Source organism: Zootermopsis nevadensis, unplaced genomic scaffold (genome assembly GCF_977971745.1).
Source record: "Zootermopsis nevadensis isolate Lab colony 2312 unplaced genomic scaffold, Znev_1.0 Znev_ptg000009l, whole genome shotgun sequence".
In the NCBI taxonomy this organism is placed as follows: Eukaryota; Metazoa; Arthropoda; class Insecta; order Blattodea; family Termopsidae; genus Zootermopsis; species Zootermopsis nevadensis.
The window spans coordinates 7,597,469-7,623,872 of record NW_028259141.1 but is presented as its reverse complement, the minus strand read 5'-3'; the positions used below and the strand labels follow the sequence as shown (position 1 = coordinate 7,623,872).

General features: G+C 33.0%; 1 protein-coding gene across 4 annotated transcripts in view; it reads left to right on the top strand.

Annotated features, from left to right (window-relative positions):
• The window catches only part of mmd (disintegrin and metalloproteinase domain-containing protein mind-meld), a 587,218-nt gene that overhangs the window by 554,878 nt on the left and 5,936 nt on the right, over window positions 1-26,404 (top strand). For all 4 annotated transcript variants that reach the window (XM_087345919.1, XM_087345918.1, XM_087345916.1 and 1 more), the window contains exons 21-26: window positions 593-745; window positions 6,128-6,202; window positions 11,861-11,931; window positions 13,691-14,059; window positions 15,661-15,994; window positions 26,124-26,303. In XM_087345919.1, the coding sequence (XP_087202045.1) occupies window positions 593-745; window positions 6,128-6,202; window positions 11,861-11,931; window positions 13,691-14,059; window positions 15,661-15,994; window positions 26,124-26,303 (1,182 nt within the window). The remainder of the gene's footprint in view (window positions 1-592; window positions 746-6,127; window positions 6,203-11,860; window positions 11,932-13,690; window positions 14,060-15,660; window positions 15,995-26,123; window positions 26,304-26,404) is intronic.

The following is a 26,404-nucleotide window of genomic DNA, read 5'->3' as shown; positions in this document are numbered from 1 at the left end:
TCACTTTGCATTTTGGTTGGGGAGGAGGTGGTCAGAAGGTTCTCCAAATTCTGAAGGTAAAAGTTGCTCTTTGTGTCTTTCAGTCTCAGCCCAGTTCTGACAAATGCAATGATACAGGAAATAATTGTCAGACTCATTAATAACAGATTCCTAAGACATACCAGAGGAATCTTTGATTTACAGTAGACAACACCCTTGTTACATATTGTCCGTGCTGTAAATAGATTGTGTAACTCAAGTTCTCTTTCCTTATTCATTATTGCAGCAGCTCAACTTGAGTTTGGTTCAAATGAAAGAAATATAAGCTTGGGCAAGCCTGTTTATCATAAGATACATTTATGTTATCCAGTATTTCATTAGCATTTAACAATGCACTGTGTGCCTAGACATGGTTCACCTGTCCTTTAGTAATATTGCACCCTAGAAATTCCATATGGCAATAGCAATTTCTATTAAAAATATGCAGAAATCTTTGTAAAATAATTTTGTAATCACATAGTATGTGTCCATGTGGACTTAATCTTTGGAATTATTATTTTGCTTTATATTTTCTTTCTTTCTTTTTTCTTTTCTGTTTTAATTTTCCTCCCAGAAGGAAGAGCACAGTGCCAAAATATGACTCGCCGTATGTGAAAAAGCCCATGCCGAAGAAGTATCCTGGTAAGGGGCCTAACCATAACCCAGAGGAGGCTGCCATGGAAAGTGTGAACAAGATTCTAACATTTGGAAGCATGCCTTCTTATAGGTAAGAGTATACCACACCCAGTCCCACATAGAGGGCAAGAGCAGTTGCCTGTGAAGGGCAGTATACATTATTTTCGTTATAAATACAAAACCACTGATTATTCAGTGCCACTGAAATAGAGGAGCATGAACTTTTTTGAAAATTAAGAATGCTGGAAATTTTGTCTGTGTCATGTTAATGTTAGATAATAAGTTGCTTTCCACTATTATCCTCTACCTGCAAATTCATCACATTCATTTATTGATTTATAGTGTAGTAACGATGCTTTTTCGTCCTGTTGTACTGAAATCCATGGTATATTCATGTTGATATGGACCCATGGTCTTTCTGCAATTTGAAGTGCAGCTGAGTTATAAATTACTCACTTCTAATTCTCTTCTGTGCAGTTTGCACTTTCTTGGAAATTTAATGTTTATTTTTTATTTTTTGTGTCATTAGTGTTTTGTAAATAGCAATGGCCATTTTGGAGTCAATGTAAATTATATTGCGGTCTTTGCTTCATATTTGTAAAATGTAAGTTATAAGTAAATGAAGTAAAAAATAAAACTGTGGACATCCAAGGCACTTCTATGTAATGTATTGGATTAAGCTTTATTCAAAGATGGCCGTGTTATAGGATGTTGCATTATGCAGTGTGTAGATGTTGACTAACATTTCAAAGGAGCTTACTGCCTCCATCATCAGGGTGATGGTTCACACATCTGAAATATTGGTTAGTGTCTACCAGACTACATGTTGCAACATCCGAGAACACAGCCTTGTCCATACTCATTGGTGTGAGATCCTTAAATCTCGCCTATGCTTCCTTTGTTAAAAAGCTGTTTGTTTATGGCTACTGAATTGATTGACACATTTCACAGACAAATATTTTTCTAGTGTTCCCTTCAAAAGTACAGAAATTATAACAAATAATATAATATGTTTATGTGATTGAGATGAGGCACTTTTCAAGTTTATTTCTATTTGCTTGAAAACATTGTACATCAGGTCTGTATTATTACAAAGGAATGCAATTTAAAATGCCATCAACATTTTAATTTTTTTTATTATTATTGCTCCTCTACTTAAGGGGAACTTAAAGTCATTTATCACTTATCCATATTCTATTATTCCCATGAGATATTAATTTTTATTCTGTGTCCCTTTAGTCCCATTGGTGTCCCAAGACCTATACAGCACTGTCAGTTTTAACTGACAGTGTAGCATTATGATTTAATTCTGTATCAGAAACTATTTCTGACCTGGTCTGGATGTACTGCGTGAATGCAGGATGTGTGTGTGTGTGTTTTATTCTACTATAATTTTCAAATGCAAGGTTGTATAAGAAAATGTTTAATTTAAATTATATTTATTATGTCCATTATGTTTTAAGCTGTAAGAAATGCTCATCATTAATCTGATCTACTTTTCAGATAACTCACAAATTCTTTTCATATATTATTAAAAAATGAGACTAACTTTAGTAAGGGGGAGGCAATATAAAACTGCGTGTAAATTAATGGTAGAATTTATGCAGTTGTGTCAAGCTATTTCATAGTTTAGTGCTAATAATATAAAGAAAACTGGTTTCTATAGGTAATGTGACAGTTTCCTGTTTAATATATTTTAGTTTTACCAGCTACTTAAATAAAACTGCAGCAAACACATTCAATTTACTTTAGAATATATTTAATTTATTATTTTTGTAATATAGCATTGCTGTATAACATTATGGCAGTTTAAGGAACATATCAGTCATGTATAAAACTTTTATTGAAATATGTCATGTTAGAAATTATTTTTATAATAGTTCAAGCATTATTGACATACTTTAGAGGAAAGAAAATACTGATTACATTTAATATTATTTATCAAAGATATTTTTGGCATATAGGTGAGTTTTTCCTTCCATACTGACTGACACGAATAGTGGTGATCAAGTTTTGGATGCTTCTGTGCATCTACTGTTACATGCCATCATCAGCAGCCAATTAGCTTGTCACTTGCTGTATGCTCACTTGGGCATTTGCCATATAAAGTATTGAATTACTTCAAGCATGAAGCAGACACTGGCATGCCAGTCCACAATGTTACCAGAGCACAATAATATACCTCTGAAGCATGTGATGTAAGCAGAAAGAAAGAATTATTAGCGAGGAAACATCACAATTTATCTCTCTCTTTCTCTGAGCACCACCTGCCTTCATTCCTGTTGGTCACTGTAGAAGAAAAATTCAGTTGCATTTGATTCAGGTAAAAATGATAAAAAAAACTATTTTCTAGAGAAGGAATCCACAAGATTATTGACAAATTAATATCACAAAGTATTTCTGTTATTGCAAGTACTGAATTATTAGTTGGCATCTGAATTTATGTAGGTAGAATGTTTGATATTCTTTGTTGTGTTTCCTGAGCCCTTGCTATGGAAAGTAAGTGTCATTTTCCTTTTCATTTAGTTTACAGTTAATTTCCTTGCAACATATACTGCAGTCACTTGCATACCAGAGAAGCAGTATTGAGCATTATGTGGTTAAACGAGAATCATAGTCAGTCAGTCAGTCAGTCAGTTTGAACATTAAAAGAGAATCAAGTGGAATTCACCCAGTGAATGAGCACTTTTAATTTTTAGGAAATGATTGCAGTATGTTTGTCTGTGTTTATATATGTTATGAACAGATTTACAATAACTATAATAAATTATGCTGGTTAATTAAATGAGATATTTTGGAGACAGAGGTATGACTATAAGACTTGAAAGCACCAGAAACATATTTGTGGATATCATATCCCATGGTTGAATGTACATCAATGTGTATGAAAGAAAATGTATGATAGTAGTGGTCATCATGTTGCATAAACATTGTTATATGTAACATTCTCCTAACACATATCTCAATACACAGAAGTTTTTCAGACCATCGCCTTATTGTTATGTATGCCGATCACAGAGGACAGCGTTTAAGAACACATATTCTCCATAACTGGCTATTCATTCAGCATATAATTTCACAAGTCAGCAGTATGTTATTCACAACATGTTAAAAAAATTCAAACGCACACCTAAAAATAAAATTTGCGGAAATGTCCGTTACTTCCTGTGACAGTCTTAATCTGCATGTAATATAATACCACTGTTTATTGTGTATATTTTAATTGTATTTGATGATAGGACATATTTAATTTTTTTACTACTTTATTTTTCATCCCTTGATGTGCACTCACCTTTCATATCATCTGGTATCTGGAGACTTGCAAACAAATTCCTGACACCCAGATATTTTATTGGCATCTCTGAAGCCCTGCATATATCACTTAATTTTCTTTACGAGCTCAGGGTTGTTTGTTTCAGTTTTCCTGTACTTCCACTTGCATTAGAATGACACTGGTATCAATGCTTTATTTCCGGCCCTGGCATGTTTATATTGAGCAAGTGTAACCTTTTCATTTTATATACAGTCTGTCCATAAAGACATGGTGCAGTTTTCTAGCTCTGCTATTTTGTAAAAAATTATTGCTAGAAACATTTACCTTTATCATCAGTTTGTCATGGCTTATGCATAGTCCAACTGGGTGTGTGTTACAATAAACTACCACTAAACTGTTAAACCATAAAGTTAAAGTATGACTGGCATTCCTATAATAGGATGACTTAAATTTGCATGTAATTCGTTTCCTAGGTATTGCCAAGGCCAAGTGATTGCATTTGAAGGTACAGACATAACTGTTTGATTTCTTGCTTCAGATCTCCAGTGTCATTAATTTTGATACTGTGCACTGTTTATTTTATACATTTCCTTCCAATCTGTGGTCCTAGAAAATACTTTGACTTCTTGAGGTGGGTCTTCACAAAGTTTAAAGATTGTATCTGATTTTGAGTGCAGTTTCATAGACTTAGCTGAGTTATAAGAACATTTGTTATCAGTCAGGTATAGTAACAATTAAAATAATAATTACACATGCAGAGTAAAAAATGGGGCAAGTATTTACCTTAATTAACAATACAGGTAAACTCTTGCAGTTTACCTTTCATTTTATGTTATGTTAATATTTCTATCATTAATGTTTTTCAAAGTAGAAAACTTGTAAATTATACCATAAATTCTAAGGACACATTGAAGGTCTACATTGTTTCTGAGTTTGGAAAATCTGTTACATAGGGCTTGGATATTTCTTGGTAGATGATTTGTAGAAATGTATGTTAATGTGGTTCTCACATGAAAAATATTTTATTATAAAAGTCGTTATATCGAAAGATATTTCTTAAGAAATTTCCAATTATTCAAGGGAAATGAAAGAATATTAAGGATAATTTAATTGAAATTATAATGTATTTATCAAAACTACATTATGTTTTGTTGCCAATAAATACAGATAGGCTGCTAATTATAATGGGTTATACTAAATATAATGAGATAACTATATTTAAAATGGTGAAAGGTACAGTGAATAATATTCATGAGCATTGGTCTTGGTAGTGAACCTCTCAGCATCCTTAAGTTGCCTGTATGAAGTTTCTGCTTGTCATAATGAGTATGTTACCCCCTGATAATTCATCCACAAGTTGTACCTGACAAGTTTCTGTATTATAGATGAGAAATTGTCCTGCAGCAAACTAAAATTTAAATATAATTTTTTTATAATCATTTATGTTGAACTGTGATAGTGATTGCAATCATAAAAAAATTGTACATATTTACTTCATTTAGTGATTACAGCTATAAAAATCATATACATGTTCACATCATAAACAACAACTTTTACCCCTTTATCCAAACTGTCTTTGTATCTCTTTTTGGAATATCAATACCTGTGTGAACAGTATTTCTTCTTTATTCTTTCCTTTTATGCTCACTGCTGGTTATTTCTGTATGCAAGGAGACTTTTTGTACAGAGGGGAGATCCTTGGTGTTGGTGTCTTTTGTCTGATGATTTCAGTTAAGCTAAACATTTACGAATCAAAATGTCAAATGATTTTTTTTCTTGATACACATGTAACTGAAAATTTGAATGTTAAGTATCTGTTAAATTTGATTACAGTTTTAAATAATAAACACAAGCTTCATACATTTTTTCTGTTTTTGTACTGAGAAAGAAAGATAATAATCAATACATGCAGAATTTTTCTTCACATTTTTATGAAGTTTTTTATTTTTAAGAAACAGAATAGTGTACTCCATTCTGAGTTGATATTTTAATTACCTATTGTGTTTCAAAATGTAGTACACTCTTTAATTGAAATTTTAAAATTGTTGTAAGGTGTATATTTATGAATACAAGAGAACGTGTTGGAATGTATGTCTCACTGTACCTACTGAGGAAGTCCACTCTGTCAAATACTGAGAAAAAGGGGAACTGACTGAGAGATTGGGCTGATTGAGGAACTGTTGTGTCTGTTTTTGTTAGTCGTGGAGACTCGCAGCGGGTGCTGTTCCGCCCTGTGAACCATATGACAGCTGGCAGTCTCAACACACGCTTCCAGTTAGTTCAGTCACATAACCATAGTAGTAAAATATAATTCTCCTTTCATGCATTATTAACTTCTCACATTTCTTATTGCAGAGTGAGGTTTAAAGGTTGCACTCATTTGTCAATGACTGCTACTCAACAGTTAATGTATTACAGCTTCTCTTATTAAAAGTTTCTGTTTTTAGTTAAGGAATAAATTAATTGATTTATCATACAGTTTAAATATTGAAATATGTTGTGGAAGTTTCAAGAATATTTCATTGATAATAAATACTTAATTATGATAAGTTTTAATTGGGATGTGAAAATGTCACTGAGGATTAAGCATATTTCTCAATTTGTTCAGTAATTTCACGCTCTTGGGCTTTCTGACATCTCTTATCCCATTCCTGAAAATTATTCACAAATCAGTATATTTGTGTAGATGTAAAATACATATTGAAAACACGGTGTGTTCTAAATCTACATGTTATTTGTCTTTAACAGTGAAACATGAAGAACACTGAATTTGAGACAAAATGTAACAGTTTAAAACCAAGTTGGAGCCACAATATTTGATCTGTTTGTCACAGTTACAAGTCCATAAGCAACTGTTTTGTAACTAGGGTGATTATGTGTTTGAGATGAAAATAATCTAATCACATAATTTGTTCTATACCTTTATGCCTCACTCTTCTGTCTTTTGTTGTTTTCTTTGAAAGAACAGTGAAAGTAAACTTTTGAAATACTGAAATAAAATTTACTGATTTAAACCTTAATATGACAAACTAAACTATTAAGATGTACTCTTTAAAATGTAATTAACTTGTAATATATCTTGGCTATGTAAACATTGCTATAGGCTGAAAGCAAATAGCTATTATTTGCATGTAATTGTTTTTCAAAAATATTACTTTCACTGGTGAAACATACTTAGGTGTCATACTAAAGTTTGCTTGCTTGTTTGGTGTGGTATCTTGGTAAACACTGAGAACCCACAGAACCCCACATGTAAATCCGTCTTGTTTCAATTCATCTGGTTATTGATGTCATATCTCATTATATTTGTACACTTGATGTCTGATGATCATTTTGCTAAGGTTCGGTTTTTTTATTGCCTGTTTTATTCACTAAAGAAGAGTAGGGAAAATTTAATTGGATAAGTTTGTTTTGATTGTGAAAACCATTATCCATTTTAGTGCACAAAATACTTTTCCATATCAAATATGTGCACCATTTCCATTAATATATTTTTACTTGTGAATCAGATCTATTCATGGTTTATAATCCAGCATCTACTGAACAAAAATTATGATTTAAGTCTGTATTGTTTGAGCTGTTTGAAATTTTTACATTTAACATAATGTGCACATGATGTGCTTCAAAATACATCAGTATGATGCATACAGCTAATAAATCTGTTATGCTATATAACATAGTAATACCATTCACATTTTTTCACATATATTCCAAATTACTTATATTTTAATTGCAGACAGAGTTGCATTATTTCTGTAGTGAGTTGAGACATCAGACTTTGCTGTCACATAGAGAGAACTGTTGTAGCATAAGTATTGTCCCATATTAATTTGAATTTATTGATGCCAGCACATGGGAATGCATGGATGAATGGACAGATTTTAGTTAATATGAAAATGATTGTTACTGAAACTTATACTCTAGTTTCATTTTTGTGAAACTGAAGTTCAAAAAGTGTTGAAGATTTCTGTGTTCTGGGTTGTTGCGCTGTGTAGTCTGGTTGATGTTAACCAACGTTGCAGAGGTCATACTGCCTCCCTGATGACGGAGGCAGTATGACCTCTGAAACGTTGGTTAACATCGACCAGACTACACAGCGCAACAACCCAGAAGACAGAAATCTTCATACTCACCGCTGTGAAAACCTCAAATCTTACATCAAAAGTGTTCTGTGTAGTGTAATCATTACTTAGTTAATGTTATGTTTGTTTATTTGTTTACAGCTATTACAGAATGATAATGGAGTGTTTGTATTTGTTATTTTGCTCACTGCTTTGTCGTTATTTTGTTCTTAAATTTCTTTCCATTCTTTTTCTGTATAATACATTATAGTATATACCCAGTGTTGCTGTGTACAGACTTTGGTTGTTATGCATCCAACATTCAACTTGTTGCATTGAAGCATTGTGATATCTGGCAATCACTGTCACATAAATGCCATCTTTATGATTCTTTTAGTTGTGACTGATTTTCATTGGACTGAAAATTTATGTCTCAAGGGTGAATGTTGTAATCATACTTGTGTTGTGCAATATGTATCATCTCTTTATTAGTCACTGGTCATCACATTATGCTTAAAGTAGCAGTGTGCTGGTAGCAGATTCTTGTCTGTTTCAAGTGACAGCATAATAGGTCATTTTATTTTTTTGGTGTAGATGAAATTCTGTGTTTCTGAGATGTGATTGATTAAGTAGATTAGGTACACTGTTTGTTTCTTTAGGACCTGTCAGTACTTTATTTGTTTCATTATTCCTTTAAATATAAAAATAAACCACTGTAAAATATTTTGTGTTAATGTACTATGATGCTTCATGCAACAAATGAGACTTCTCATTCAGGAACACCAGTTTCTTGTAAAAATTTTATGTTAACAGTGCCATTGAAAAATAAATTTCTCCTATATTCTTTGATGGTTAAGCTATGTGTTAGTGCATTCTGTAAATAAAAATTATATCGGAATTACCACGTATACAGATGAAGAAGACGTTCCTGCTACAGCAGTTAAGTCTGTTATGTTACTCTGAAATATTAGTAATCATGTACAAGATCAGAGTGTCACAACCTAAATGACCACCATAATTATATTGTTTAAAATTTCAGTTGTCAGTTATATATAACAAATATGTATTGGATGAATTAATATTATTCATGTGCACTTTAAGAAGGTGTTATATTAAATGGTGAAGTCAAATGGTATGTTGCATCATGAGGTATCATGCCAACTTTTATTTTGCACTGAATTTTCAGCACCGTATGGAATTTATGAGGTGTTACAAAGATATCTCTGTTTATATTTTTTGTTCGCTGGCATGTATAACATAGGACATATCCAAATAGTGCCCACAGAAACACAGAATGACAACTACTTATGCCCTTATAACAAAAGGAAGCAATAAATGTTTATGATTCTCCACCTATCCATTCCCTCACTGTCTGAAGTGGTGGGGTGTGGTCCAAAGGGTTTGATCTTTAAAATTGTAAGATTTGTGATGATTCAGGTTCAAGTCTTCTTTCAGGGCAGATGAGACAAGATAAAAATATGAAGATGACTGTCTTCTGAGATGTTGCACCATGTAATTTGGTAGAAGTTTGCTGATGTTTCACAGGTGCTGCTGACTCCATCATCAGAGTAAAGAAAGTACCTCTAAAACATCAGTGAACTTCTCCAGACTATACGGTGCAAATAAACATCTTGGCCTAGTGGTTATCACTCCAGCTTTGTATTTGGCAGGTCCCGGGTTCAGACCGGCTATCATGGTTCTTATCAGCCCTTCCAGGCAAATTTCTGTATAATACCTTAAATTAGGCCGTGACCGCTTCTTTCTACATCCTTTCCAACACTATCGCCCTCTCATTCAATGCTGTATAGTCTCAGCTACTGAAAAAGTGTTACTGAATAAACAATAAATAAATATACAGTGCAACATCCCAGAAAATAGTTGTCTTCATACTCACTGCTGTAAGAACCTGAAATCTCGCTGAGATAAAAAAGAAGTTTGCAGACAAATTTTGGTGTTCAAAATTATGATGTAATCATAATTTTTTCTTATGTACTTCAGAATATAATGAACCATAGTATCTTTTGTGATGACCAGTGAACCTCCAAAAGGTATTTTGTGTCTGTTATTTACTTTAAAAAGGAGGGAAATATGTGCATTTGTTGCATGGAGGATTGGATATGGATGCAAAAATCAAGTTAGACTTTATTACAAGGGAAATGGTTGTTACTTAAACACAGAAAACAAGTTATGTTCTGTGGTGTCACTTCTGTTTGTAATCTGTGTTAATGTCTGCATGATTCAGTGTCTTGTGTTGTTAGTATTTTGTTTACTAAAATTTTCATAGGGATCATTCATATCAAAGTTAAGTTAAAACCAGCATTTCAAAGGCCTACTTTGTCTCCATTATCATGGTCAGTGATGGAAGTCTATGAAGACTGTCCACAGAGACCACATACAAGGAACACAGATGATAGTTAAGATTGTATCTGGAAAACAGATTTTCATTTGTGGGGCACAGCATCAAATTAGACCATCAGATGATGTTCAAGGAAAATACGGTGCTAGCCACATAATCAGGTTCTTATTAAGGATGTGATACAAATATAGCTTTACCTGGAAGAGGGCTTCAGACTAATACAAGATTTTAAAGCTTGTTGGTGGACATGAAGACAAGAACTTCTTGACAGAGGATCATTCTCTGGGTTAAGCAACAGAGAACCAGCACAATATAAGAGGGAGATCACTCAGATTAACACCACCCTCCAGTTACTTTGAACACCAACAGGGAAGAGGCAACACAAAGACTGACTGAGATATGTATCAGTGACGTATGGTCTGTCACCCACATTGACCCTGACTATGGATACAGAGCAGGTCTTCAGAACATTGGTTGTAATTCAGCTTTAATGTTACTTCATGAAGCCATAAAATATAGTCCTATGTAAGTTTGTACACAGTAGAAGTTACGAGTTCAACAATCCACTCCATTTTACTTAAACTTGACTCTAACTTTGTATTTGTTATGTAGTCTTTAGTCTTTAAGGTTAAAGTATAATGTTTTGATAATGCACCTGTGCTACAAATTATATTTAAAGTTGTTTGGTTGAGGGTATTATTCAGTCATGAAAGCAGTATAATACATTTCCAGTGATGAAATGAAAATATGTTGGATTTATAATGTAGTTCCCTCAAACCAAATCAATATCATGGCCATTTGCATTAAAGCTTTTATCTCCAGAACAGAAAATGTTTAATATTATATGGTCACTGCTTTGTAATAAGGACTTAATAGATATTAAAAGATTTTTACTTACAAGGGAAGAAGGCTCGTCTTCTGGGTTGTTGCACCATGTAGTCTGGTAGAAGTTTACCAATGTTTCAGAGGTCCTTGTTGCCTCCATCATTAAGGTAATGGGGCATGAAGATGGAGGCAGGAAATAGCTCTAAAACATTAGTAAATTTCTACCAGACTACACAGTGCAACAACCCATAAGACAGCAGTCTTTGGACTCGCTGCCATGAAAACCTCAAATCCTACTTATTTACTTACAATTTTGGTGAAATTTAAGTTTGGAGTTGCTTATCGCTTTTCATAATCGAGTATCTTTATCATTTGTTAGTTGTCAACAGTACATCTGTATCAGTAAGAGTTAACTTCAAGACCAATTTTATGTGAGAAATAAAAGATTTCAGTATTCCAAATCAGAGTTCAATGTTCCACTCATTTTTAGTTAAATATAACATCTTGAGTCACCCGCATTAAGCGTAGATGTGTACTGTACATTGAAAGCAATGATATTGTACCTCAGCAGATTATGCAAATGGCCATAGTTTAGCAAGTAGTGTTATTTTTAAAATGTTACAGTATACAGAAGCACAGATTGGACTAGTGCCATGTGCTCCTGGGTTGTTCTGGTTTCTTTTCATATAGGGAACATAAGATGCAGCAGTTGAAGCGAATGGGAGTTGGGTCTGGAAGTGAGGAAGATGCCACACATTCAGGTGAGAATTCTTGTCTTAAGTTTTTGTTTCTTTAAGACAATTTTTTTATGGAAACATTTTATAGCTTTATGTAAAAGACATGTATGAAGTCAGTAGCTTTATGCATAACAATATAATTATTGGTATAAATTTCATCCTTCTTTTATGTATATAGTATTTCTGAGTTAATGTGCACATGTCTATTTAAATTAAGTTGTCAGACAACAGAAGAAGTAAATTATAAAAAAATATGTCTTAGAAGTTTATTATTATAAAAAAATGTAAGTTGTTGCAGAATTCCCACAACTGCAAACATACCGAATGTCATGACTGTAGAGCGTTTGACATTTATGTTAATAACTTTTGCTTGTTACTTGTGAGTAATTAATTACTCATTAACCGGCATTCCATAAATATTGTGTGTTGTAAATTGAAATGTTATATTAATCTAGAAAAGGAGTTTAACAGGACAAGTGAATTTGGATTTGTACTGAAAGTTTTTTATATAGGACTTAATATATATTTATTTTCATAGAATTTTATTTCTTAACACAGTCCTGTAATCCATTATGTTATTATAATTCTACCTGATATTAGGTAATGAATAAAGACTATACAAGGGTCTTTTACAGTTTGTTTCCTTATGTTTATTTTTAATGGTATGATATATTTATTTGTGACTTTGATGCCATAAATTGGGTCAACTCATTTTCTGTTCTGTGTTCACTGACATGCATATTGTTTTTATATTGTGGCCTAAGTTATATTTGGTGGCATAATTCATTTGTAATAATTTAAAATTCAAAGCTGGACAAGGTTTGACATCATTAAATCTCAGGTCATACTGGCCCATAAATTCATTAGCTCATAACTCATAGCTTATAGATATCTTCATATCACAAGGACAGCTGTATACCTTTAGATGACATATAGGTTATCTTCTGTAGTCAAAACATGGTTCCTGGCATTTTGAGTTCATTCAGCTCTTTTTAACAAAAGTTTTAGGTAATAAATAGTGATCTTAAATAATACCCATTGGAGACAATTTTGTATGGACTACATATTAAAAACAAAATGTGATGAACTGTCCATTTATTTCACTATAAAAGTTGCAAACATTTTGAATTGCTTTTGTGATTCTTGCGGCCTCATGATTTAATAAATCTGTATCACTTACTATCAAATCCCCAAGGAAATGTTCTTCAGGCATAACTGGTCTTACTTTGAACATGTATGTCTATTTTTTTTAAATTTATTTATTTAATAACCTGCTCCTTTACTCACATTGCTGACTTTTTATTTTTTGTACCTATGTGATAAGAATTGCATGTTCTATGAAAAAGAGTTTAATAAGCATTTTACTGACAACTTTTAAGAGGAGACACTTTTCAAAATATTTGCTGTAAATAGTGTTGACATGAGCAATACAGCCTAGGCCATATGCTTAAAAATAACAACACAATATTATGTGATTTATAAAGAAGATAAGAAGTACAATTTTTTAAGTTAATTTGGAAAAATAATACACAAAAAATGGTTAAATAGAAGGACAGTTTTGCAGTTTAGGAAAGGTTGTTTATTCTCAATTGTGAAATATGAACACTGATAAAAAGTAAGAGAAATTCAAGATTTTTTAAAATTAAAATAATTATAGAGAAAGGGAGTGTTTATAGTGGAGCGAAAGTTTGTGCAATATACATTACTGAATTCCATTCATAACAACCTGCTTTCTTCATTATCATGCAATTGGTTGGTCAGTTTATGTCATTCTCATGTTTAGGTGAGGAAGAAACAGTTTCATTCATCGATCTTCCGCCAAATAATTTGTCAAAACTTCCAGAGAAGGGAATTTTAAAGAAATCAGGGCCATACGGAACTGTGATGGGAGACGCGTGCAAAGAAAAATGGTCAGAAGACTCACAATCAGATAACCAGGAAATCCTCTCCCAGTCTGACAACAATCTGGGTCCAGACATGATGGGAGGTGGGGGAGGAGCAATCTCAGAGGTAGAACGAACGCTCAAGAGCCTCAATGGCTACCATGAAGACATTTTAGAGGCATTACGTAATGCTGCATCACATAGAGGGGCTGCCATGCCTTCCAGTAGCAGTAGTCTCCTCAGTGAAGAGATCCTTCGTAAATCTCTAGGTATGTCCTCATTTATATATAATAGTCTTTTCTCAGTCACTCCACATGTCTTAAAATAAGTACTTCTTTGCCAGCACTTTGCCTGTGCCATATGTTTTAAAAATAAAATACGGTGTTTATTTTTTTAAATTAAATATTGGCCATTCTCAGTGATGAACTTATTTATGAAAGAAGGCCAGAAGTGAATATTTAATACTTCAGTAAATTAAAATTAAATATAAGGAAATGCTCGGTTCAGTGTTGTTGTTAATTATAATTATGAACTACTAATAAAAATTGGTACTTGTGGGTTATCGGGACACATCGCTTTAAAAATAGGTTAGGTTACGTTAATGTGTGTGGATAAATGGCATATACTTGAAAGTTATTTTATTTTATTTCAATAAGTGACAACTAACCTAACCTAACCTATTTTTAAAGTGATGTGTCCTGATAACCCACAAGTACCTAAAAATTATTAATAGGCATATGGCTCAGGTTATTGTTCATGATAATCTTTATATTTTCATTTGATACTATTTAACTTGAGTAGTTGATATGGCATTATTAAGTAACTTAGAAATTATCCTTCTTTCTTTAATCGACCCCATTTATGTGATGTATATAAAAATCAACTTTGATTTTGTTCTGTCAGCATGCCTTATTTGAGAATTCTCATATTTTATATTGTAGTATTAAACACACCATGCTAGTATTGAAGAAGCCAGGGTAGATAAGTCAATATAGCATCTGACTACAGATTGGATGACTGGGGTTCGATCTCTAGCGGGGGCAAGGAATTTTTGTATCCAGACCATCTGAGTCGTACCCAGCTTTCTGTCCAGTAGGTACTTGGGATCCTTTCCCCAGGGGCAAAGCATGGCTGGGTTGTTGTGCTCACCATTTACCCCAATCTAGTGCCGAGGTCAAGAAGAAGTAGGAGTTATAATTTTCCCACAAGCACCTCCATAGAATGTAGCAGGACAGCTTTATTTTGCATGCTGTTACTGAGCATTTAATTTCCACCACATTTTATACTGTCCATGATTTGTTAACATCTTAATTAGCACATTTTCTTTAACATTGGATACCAAAAGTTACACTTGTTACATGCTTGGGGGGGGGGGGGGGGGGAAGAAGAGAGCAGTATGCATTCTATTAGATCTTGGCATTGGATGCAGTTGAGTGGTATGATTTATACTCTGGCCACTGTGCTACTGGAGAAGAAAACTATGTACCTGTTGACTATTGTGTTGGAGGATTGGTTATCCCCAGAGCCAATCTGGACATGATGTCAAAGGAAAATTTGTACCTATGATAAGTATCAAACCTCACATCCAGCCTGCAGCCAGTTATTTTATTGAATGAGCTTTCCTGGCATATTGCTTGTGTTGTCATGGATATTAAAGAAGCTGTGGCTGAAATTAGTAACATTTATGATAATGGTTTGCAGACACAAATTTGATAAATCAAGTTTTAAAATGGTTTTAATCTCATTGAGTTTTCTTACCACAGTCTAGAGTTGTTGCCTTAAAATATTGTATAAATGACAATACATGTAAACAGTCCATATGAATACAAGTTCCTCTTAAATAATTTTCATTCAATGATGTTCCATGAAGCTGAGTGCAGTAGTGGAGGCAGCTACAGTGATTACAAACGCTCTGGGAGTCAAGAGAAAGTGTGTGATGGACCACAGACACATACAGTCCTGGTTGAAGGAACAGGGTCATTACTTCACCACCATGGTGCTCAGCAAGAGGAAGATGATGATGATGAAGTGCCTCCATCTTGTGGTCCAATACGCATCCGCAACTTGGAGGACCTCATTCGTCAACTGGAACACCACTCTGCCCGTCACATGAGTCCAAGTGGCTCTGAAGACATCCGTATGTCTGAAACAGAAGCAGATAGACATTATCGCCTTGAATCAGCAGCCTGCAGCGAATCACAGAGGTATCATTATTATATTTCTTTGTGTTGATTGGTTTGAGGAAATAATAAGTTTGAGCTCTTAACATTTACACCTGTATCACATTTCTGGTTTATGTATTTAAAGAGATAACTGAATGATCATCACAGGCTCTTAGACCTATAAGGGCAAGACCATTGGTTGTTTAGCTCTAGGAACCTGTGCCTGTCCTCATATGTGTCATGTTGAATTCTTAATGCATGAATGTGAGAATATTTCCTTTAGGACTTCATCATCCTCCGACTTATAATTTCTTTATCTTTCACCTTACATCAGTACTGAATTAACTGAGGTTATATAATTATTAAATTGTCATCACTTAGCAATTAATTTTTTACTTTCTTTACATCCTACCAATTCATTGTGTTAATTAAGAAAACTAATTCACATTTCCTTACCATAGTTTATAAAAAATTAAAACTCAGTTACTGAACATCACAGTTGAGTGGTTAACACTTCTCATATTCTTCATATATGGGAGGTAATAGGTTCAGATTTCAGCCCAGAGACCATTAAACAATACATGTATTTGTTTGTTTGTTATTTAAGTATATTCAGTAGAACTCAAATATGAATCTATTTTCAGAATGGGGCTGTAGTCAGTAAGACATAACACAGCTGTATAATAACTTATATGACAAAATAAAAATATTTGCATGTATTTTCACTTCGCGAAGGATTTACTGTGTGTGTGTGTGTGAGTATGAGAGAGACATGCAGTATCAGTTATGAATTCCTGCAGAATGATCTACTGTTCTTGCTTTATGGACATCTTGAAATATGGTTGGTATTTATTTTGCAAACTGTCCCAACATTTAAATCATGAACCCTTTCATATAGATATCACTGCCCTGTACATTGATGTGTTTGACGATGACATACAAATTTAAGAAAACATTTATTAAACTGATCTTGGCAATTCTTTTTCAGTTATCTAATCAATATATAAGCTCATAGGAGAAAGCTGGGAATTCCCTTTTGAGTTTCCTGGCCTGTAAGAAGCAGGAATCCGTATTTTAGGTGTGAACATTAATATGGCAGATTTAAATTTCAGTCCCAATGAGGGGGTGATAATAATGACAGGACCTACAGCTTAATGTATGATTTGAAATATTATGGGGATTTGCCTATCTCCCATTCACAAAATTTTGATTTTGTTAGAGGTGTAGTTATGAAAACACATGTGAAAACCCCCGCACTGGATCTAGCTGGTCTCGAACCCTAAATTTTCTGCACAAAAGGCCAGTGTGCTACCCCTGGACCACCATGACTCATGTATTAGTTGCTGCTATGCTAATAATAATACCTTCATACTGAACAGAACATACCTTTCCCACACAGAAACATTCAAAAAGCTGGTGTTCAAATGTAAAATAAAGTAATGTAAAGCTGTCCCATGCCATACATACCATAGAGGCACTTTTGTGTGGAGAGAAGGGCTCATCCATGTCCTAGGCATTTTGTGGGTGTTTAGTGGTCAGCATCGTGCCTGAACCATGCTTTACCCCCAGGGAAGGGATTCCCAGTACCCATTGGATATGAGGCTGCATGGGCACTTGAGCCAGTCTGGACTATAGTGACTGAGCTACTCTTATTCAAATTTACTCCAGTGCTATACCAGTTACAGATATATAGGAAAAAGTACAAGTAAATATATTTTACCAATCAAAATTTGATATCAATGTTTGAAACCATTTTTTGGCATGGGTTTGGTGCCCTTATAATACATTTCACGTAATTCTAGGGAACAGAACGATAGTAAGGCATCTGTGTTGTAAAGTCTCTGAAAACAGATCCACCTACTATGACCCAGTATTGACAACACTGATTTCTGTCTGTCACTGAAACATACTGCCATCTTTGAGATATTCAATACCATCTGTTTAGATGTTCTTGAGTAGACGGTTTGTATTGTAGCATTGTAAACTCTTTGGATTGCAGATGCATTGTGCTGAGATAAACTGCATGGTTATCTGTTCTGTGTAAGAAAACAGCTGTTCCATAATTATAAGCCCATCATCTACACCCCACATATGTTTATAAGCATTACTCTTGTAACTTTTTTCAGTTCTATTTATTTCCCCTTCCCCCCATTCTCACCTAATTGCACAATTTTTATTATAGTTTTAGTTATAGAACTTATATTATTGTAACCATTTCTTTTCTTGTTTTGTTTTGTTTTGTTTAATTATTTTATGATCTTTGTAATATTCCAGGCTGTGAGTCATTAGTAATGGTACATTCTGTTAAAAACTCTTCCACTGAAAATTGTGGCATAATTATATCAGGGAATTAGATTGTTTCTTTATTTATTAGCAGGGAAAAGTTCAACTGATGTAAAGTACATTAATATGCTAAATTTAAGCTTTCATTTGCATTCTTAATTACTGTAGTTATATATATATATATTGCTTAATAGAATGTTTAAAGAAAATTTAAAAGTGTCATATTCTGAGGACTGTAATACTAAGATGATCTTTTAATTTTTTATGAAATTAATAAAATTATTAAATAAGTTTAGCCTGCAGCATATAGGTACACATTTTCTGTCCGTATTTAATAGACTTCTGAGGTTTCTATGCTGTGCCTAGTCTGTTACTGCTCTTTCTGTGCAGTTATGAAGTAAGAGGTTAAGTATCACAAAATTGGTTTAAGTTTGGAGGTTTCTGTGTATGGTTATATTTTATTAAATTTGTCTTTTTTGACTTTATTCATCATCTGAAGTATAAATTACAAATTGTCAACATTCTTAAAGCTGGATCCTGCTTTTTAAATTTAATTTTTATAATTTGGTAGTATAGGTGATATGAAAAGTCAAGAAGAGCAATTTAATAGATCACAAAATTAGTTATTATTGAAACTTGCAGAATGGAATACAAGAACTAATCAGTAAAATGTCACAAAATATTACAGTTTGTGTAATCAGGACAAGTATTGTAGTAGTACTTTTACAACTGAGGTTCCCCTATTGACTGGTACTGGTGTTACTTTCCATTTTACTGCCCTGTAAATTTAAGTGTCCAGTCATGAAAATTAGCAATGGCTGGGGGTTCGTCATGCTGACCACATGTCACCTTATATCTGGTTGGATGATCGTTCACCTCTGCTTAGGCATGTGAACGTGAGGCCAGCAGCCAGCTAGTCGGCTTTTGCTCTCAGAGGGCTGTTACGCCACGGAAATTAGAGTGTGATAGTACTCATAAAAGTTGCACTGTTTGTGATAAAATATATTACTGTACAGTAGGAATAAAGTGTAGGAGATAAAAACTTGCATAATTTTAAAACATGGATTTTTCTAGTAATATGTTGAACTATATAGTATAAGATGGGAAAGTATGGTCAACATTAATTAAGATAAGAGCATATTTCCCTGCTTATGGGAAACTGCAACAATAAGACCAAAATTGCACTTATATGCATTACTTCAAACACTTCATGTCACATGTAATGGTATTGCTCTCAGTTTAATTTTTGAGAGTGTATCCATGAAGGATTAAAATCAATAAGTATTGCATTTGGAAACCAACAAGTCTTAAACAAATGATGCAACATGATACTGATAAATAACTGGGAGGTTGTAACTGAAACAAAACCAGTTTCTTAAAGATAATGGTATTAGCATCATTCTTTATAGTTACATGTGCCTCCACACATAGATAAAATTTATATTTAGCCAGGTGATATTGAAAACAGCCTTCTGTTAAAACGTCAGATATGAGGTTTCAGCCTTAACTATCAGTACATAGTATGTGATATGGCATAGTTATCTCAGAAGTGCAAAGAATTAAGATATATGTAATGCCTTATAATTCATAGTCTCAAAATTATTTAACCAATGAAATTTACATTATCATCAACAATTTATTTCAGTGTTCATTAATCACAAATAATATTTCACTGTAATTAAGCTGCCTATCAATTAATTTGTTAATTAATTTTTAAGATAACTTTATTGCAGAAACATTTAAAAGTGTCCAGAGAATTTATTTTTAAATTGAATTTTTAATATGCTTTCAATATAACATATACACCATAAATATGACATTGAATATTGCTTCTTCTCGACCCACCAATCCAAAGCTTGATTCGCTTTATGTCATTGCAGGAAACGCAAATTCTACCTGTGAATATTCCACCTAGCACGTTGTGAGCGTAGCCATGAGGTAATCCAGTCACTAACAATTACGCTCGCTCTATCGCTCATTTTGTTTGTTTTGGGATTTTGGTTTTCCACTCTATACATGTTGTCCGCATGCTCTCATGATATATATGCACACTGACAAACACACATGTTACACAACTCATTTGTCTCATACCTTGAAAGGACTGTGGTTTCCTACCACATTTGGCAAGTTCCTGTCTCAATATGTAGATAAATAGAGTAGTTTATGTGCTTATCAGTTCTATAATAAAGTACCATTAAATGTCATAAAATGATGTGTAATTCTTACTGGGTAGAAATATAAGTAGGGCTGCAAACATAATTTTTAAATGTTACATTTATCGTGTTTAAAAAATCACAGATTTTTGTAATGAATGAAATTATTTTAGGTTGCCAGAATCTCCTACTTGTATTACTACAAAAAAATAGCATCATTCTAGAAGTACCTTAATCAGTTGTTTATTATCGTTGTAACTGATCTGACATCATAGTATTTGTGCCACAATTCCACGTTTGTTTAATGATTGTTTGTTGTACATCTTATTTTTTGTGGATATGTATATCAAAATTAAAAATATAATTTTAATTTAGTGTGTTGAATATGAAGTCTTGACAAATTCTGATGTAATTGTTCATATTTAACAGACTAGAATTTGTTCTTCAAAATTCTTTAACATGTAAGTTCCTAATGTCATCATCTTAGACTGATGGCTAAGGTTCCTGATTATAAATAAATTTTAAAAAATGATTAGAACAGTGACCTAACTGATCTCTAAAGAAATAAACTTGCAGTATGATATGTCTTAATAGAAGCTGTCTCAGAGCATAAGCATTGTTCTTTAATTACATTCCAGAGGGATTAATTGGGTATTTTTCAAAATGTCAACTACTTTTCTATAAAAATGTGAACCCTCTTATGTCTGTTTACATAAGCTGCCTCACGTGCCTTGTCATCTAGGTATGCTGTGCATGATGTTTTGATGACATTTAATGTGGTAGACTAAAATGAAGCTTTGAAAATGTCTACATTATCACAGCCGCTATTCTTCATTAACGTATGATCATTCTCTAAACATAACTCAGTTATTTATGGGGTTCAAGCATGTTTTAAACAAAGATTGAATGACAGAAAATTAAACCTTTTTAAAAATATTTATTTGTTATAATTAGTTATTTTTCATAAATGATGAAATTATCACAGAGATGCAGTCTGTTCGTTTCTTTGTTTGCTTCCAGTTACGTAATAGGGGCATTATTTCAATATGACTTGAGTATTCTGCAATTAAATCTTTATCATTTAACATTTAGGTCTCAAGAAATGTCAATTCACTCTCTCATGCCATAGATACATAACACTGAGGCTTAATTCCCTTGTACCTTCACTTTCCATGTTTTGTAAATAATATTTTGGAGGAGGATGTTTACATTTTGGCTCAAATCATTTCTATATATTTATTTATCTTTTCATAATTGATTTGTTGTTATCATAATTTTATTCACAAGCATATTGAGGAGATATCTGATTTAAAAGTCAAATAATCTAGAATAATAAATGATACAGTTTTACAAGTGGTAACAGAAATATTTCTAGGGTCTTGTTTTTAATATATATATAAACCACTTATTTTGTTACTAATATTACATTGAACATACATATACTTATACCACAACAAAATACAGAATATGACCTTGTACTTGCATATGGTTTAAATCATAAAATTTATTATTCATGCATTGTAGTGGGAGAAAGACAGTCAAGTTGTAGACATTTCGTTGCTAATCAGAGATACCTTGGTAATATATATGTTTTAGAAGGCTTTTTGGAGTTTTGCTACTTATTAACGTAATCATTATGTCTGGTATTATCTGCAGTATGTGTTCATTTAAAATGTTAACATTCATGCATGCATGTAGTTTTGTATATGAGTTGTTTGTTTTATTTTTGCATCTGCATTGTAAGATTTTGTAAAATAATTCTTTGTTTGTTTAAAGTGAGTAGTGCGCACATTGTCTGATATAGCTTCTGCACATATCATAACATGCAAATAAATGTCATTTGGATGGCATTAGGACTAAAATGCATTTCTAGATTTAATACAGTATGCTTGGTCATACATAATTAAGTAATAGTTGAAGTTTTTATCGTGAGTAACATTGATAAAACTACTTAGGTGACCAGCGAAATCAGTTTAAAGCAAATTCCAGTGTTTCAGAAATGTTCTATATTTTCTTGTCCACATTGAATTTCTGCTCCACATTGATGCAGTTAATTGTCCAAGATTTTATTACAGAAAATCAAGTTCACATATTTTAAAGAAGCCTCAACACCTTATTCAGAAAGCATGAATATATAGTGAAACAAAATTAAAGCTACACTATTGATAGACATTAGTAATGTTTTCATTATGCAAAAATTTACTACATTCTTAAGACAGGTGGTGCACTTCTATAAAATCGCAACTAGCTTACATGCGGAAGTTCAGTTTATCCATGTTAGACTTTGTCGGATTTCACAGAAATTATTGATGAAATTTGCATAACATATATTTCCTGGTTGTACTGAATTTTTTATGGATAAAAACATATTGTAATTTCACTTTCTCAGCATTGGAATTGTTCCATGTTATACTGCCTTGTCTCCCACCACTTCCACCAAACGTATGTGCCCATTTATAAATTGCATGACAAGAGGACTTGCAGTTTACAATTTTTAAAAGCACAGAAATTATTCATATTTATATGCTCACAGTTTACATCACATAAAAATATAAAGTTGTGTTGATATTATGAAACACAGCAAATAAATAAAGACTCTGTAGATGGTGATCTTTCAGGTTGTTTGACTGTGTAGTATTGGCTGTATGTCAGAGGAACATACTGCCTTTATTATCAGGGCTGAAGTGAGGAAGGAGTGTTGGGATGTGGAAGGGTTACATAGGCATAAGTGATGAATCAGACCACACAGACTGGACAGTCAGATCCATAAGATGAAAAGGGGTGATGGAGCCATACACATCCCACCATGGAAAGTCTTCGGTTTCCTCTGATGCATCAAGGATGACCTAGCTCTTAAAACACCGAGTGTTTATAGCATATCCTCTAAGTGTGATAATATTTACATTGGACAGACTGGTCATTCCATTGAAACCAGTTTTAACCATTATGGTATAGGGAAAGATGATTTAACTCCTGTACTGCTGACATACTGGCCAGACTTAACTCCAAGATTAACCGTTTAAACCCCAGTAGTAACTATATGTCTCACCTGCTTCAACAATCTTTAACTCTTCATTTTGTATTTATGGGTTTCATATGATTCTTAGTGTAAACAGTGATTATTTCCCTAAACAGCATCAACAAGTTTATTTTTGTAATGGTGAAGTGTTTTGTTTTATTTGCAGTATGGACTGAATTATTAAATATTATTTAGGAAAGCTTCATTTTTAAAAGGTTAATGGTTTAGCAGTATGCTAATGCAACACACACATAACGCTGGACTGCATGTCAAATGTGATTTATTGACAATAAAAGTTAAAAATTACCATCACAGTATCCAGTTTTATCATCTAGATAATTCAGCCATGGCTGATTCACTGTCAGCTTGGGCCATCATATCCTGTTAAGTGACAGAGTATTTTGGACAGTCAATACAGTCACGAACAGGATCGTCAGGGAAGTGACAGAGATCGAGCCTCTATCATAACAACCTCAACAGAGAGTATAAATCCTTCCTAAGTAGATTATGAAAACCCCTTATTCACACCCCGAAAGAATGGAAGAAGAAAATTAAATCCAGAACAATATTTCAATTTGGTCCTACCTTCCTCTTTGGTCCATTAGACATTATACATATTTTCTCTTTCTCTTGACCTGGCTTTTCTTTAACATGCCCCCAAAAGGGTTTTTTATCCCATGGTTCTGACTGGCTAACTCCTGTGGCCTGATCTGTCTCATATCCCTGTATAAACCATCCACTTTCCAACATTCGTTATTTCATTCCTGATGAAGCTTGCTGTCTTCTGGGTTGTTGCGCCATGTACAGAAGTTATTATTATAGTATTTGGTTAAATTGGCCTATTTTATGATAAACACAATAAATGATGTTAACAAGCTTTGTGTGTCTAATGGGTATAAATAATATAAACTCTAATTAAATGAACAAAGCTTACACACCTCTAAATCCCCCTCCAACCCTTTAAAATATGGTTGGTTAGATACTGATAACTTACAGATAATTTAACTTGACATATGAAATTAGTATGGTGACACAATATAAACACAGTTATGGATTTCCTACGGATTGTTTTCTGTCTTTCTTCAGTTGATCCCTCGTGCTATAGCTTGAATCTATTAAGGAAAATGAAGACAAAAATATGAGTGCATTCAAGATTACACTTTCATAGAAATATCAGTTTCAGTATAATCATCAGCCTGCACTATTTACTCCTCCATATTATTTCAGAATCCAAAAATATACTCGATCATACCAGCATTACCCAGTACCCAGTGTAATTAGTGTGTTGTAATCATGACACACTGTTAACAAATATCTTTAGAAGTCTTGAGCATGCTTCAACTGGTTGTAACCTAGATGTTGGATAATTAATACTTTAAACTGAATTTGTTGTACCATTATTACATTTTTGCTTCATGATTCTCACACTTATATATATGTATATCATGTTTTTATATTCAGTGTGTGCTTATAATTAAGGAGGATAATTGTTTGCATCTTCATTTATTGTGTTAAGTTATATAATAATCATAAAGTACAGGCCAATAATTAGTCAAATTTCTTTATTCCACATATTTTGAGTAATTAGGAATGTGATTTTTTGTTCTATAGGGCTTTCTTGTTTCCTTGAATTCCCATTTTTTTTACCATTGTAATGAAATTTTTATCACTTAAGAAAACCTCAATTTAATTGGATGTGAAATGCTACCAACTGATCACATTTTACATTGTCATATCTAATAATATTTATTTCAGTAGCATGAACATAATAATTTCACTTTGATATCATTTGTGTCCATACTTGATTAATTACGAGAAACATCTTTTTGTGTTAAAAATAGATTTTCTTTTTGTTAAGCCTGGAATTTGTCTGTTGTTTGTGTCTTGCTTCCATTATTAATGTTGTATCATCATGACATCTCCCATAGCAAATGACTGGAACAGGACTGAGCACTGAATGGAATTAGAGCTAACCAATACACAGAGGTTAGAATACACGACTTATTAGCATAAATTTAGTAAATGTTCTTTGTTTGTTTTTATTTCATGTCTGTTTTGTATTCCTTGATACACTGTCAGAAAATTCTGATAGTCAGATTGGTTTCTTTTTCATCATTAGCATTAAGAAAGTCAAGATTTTAATTGCTCTGATTTTGAGACATTAACCCCTATAAGAAGCCCTTATTGTGGTAAGTGCTCAGCCCTAACTTGAAGTATGTTATTATCTCAGTAGTTCATTTATCTCTTTTATAATGTGTACGTATAGTAAAATAAAATTGGATTAAGGAACAATTCATCGATAGTTGAAAGTATAAAGTTTCTTTCTAGATAATTAGCACATTTGATTGACAGTTGAAGCAATTATATGTGCACTACAACTATTATGATAATAATTTCATTGACTCTAACATGTTCTTATTGGTAAATTTTTGTGAGATGTAAAAAGAAGAACTGCCCACCAAAATTAGATCTTTAATTGTATTTACTTTTAAAATATTTTGTTTTGTGAGCTATACAGTGCTTTAAATGCTGATATTTACTTTGTGTTAAATGGTTTACATCTTAGGAAAACAGTTTCATAAGAGTGCACTATACAACAATAATATCACCACTACCACTCTTCATAAAATTTACTGTTGTTAATAGTTTATTCATTGGGGATACATTTCACATGTAAGCAGACAATATTTATTTTATGCTCCTTCATGTGATGCAGCCGATGCCGAGGTCGGGAGGAGGAGCCGAGATTTGTGTATGGGAGGTACCGACATCCCACTGGTCGACACCCACCTGGTTACCATCATCACCATCTGCAGGAAGAAGAGGGAATCTACGAGACCGCCGACCATGACAGAGGTGGGGACCAGCTGTGTGGTGACACACCAGACAGTGAAAGGTGAGGCATGGCTTCCTAACATATAACTGATATTTGATTGATCCTTAGTTTCATTGTTTTGGATTTAGACCTTGAGAATTTAGTAGTTTCTTTAATTATTT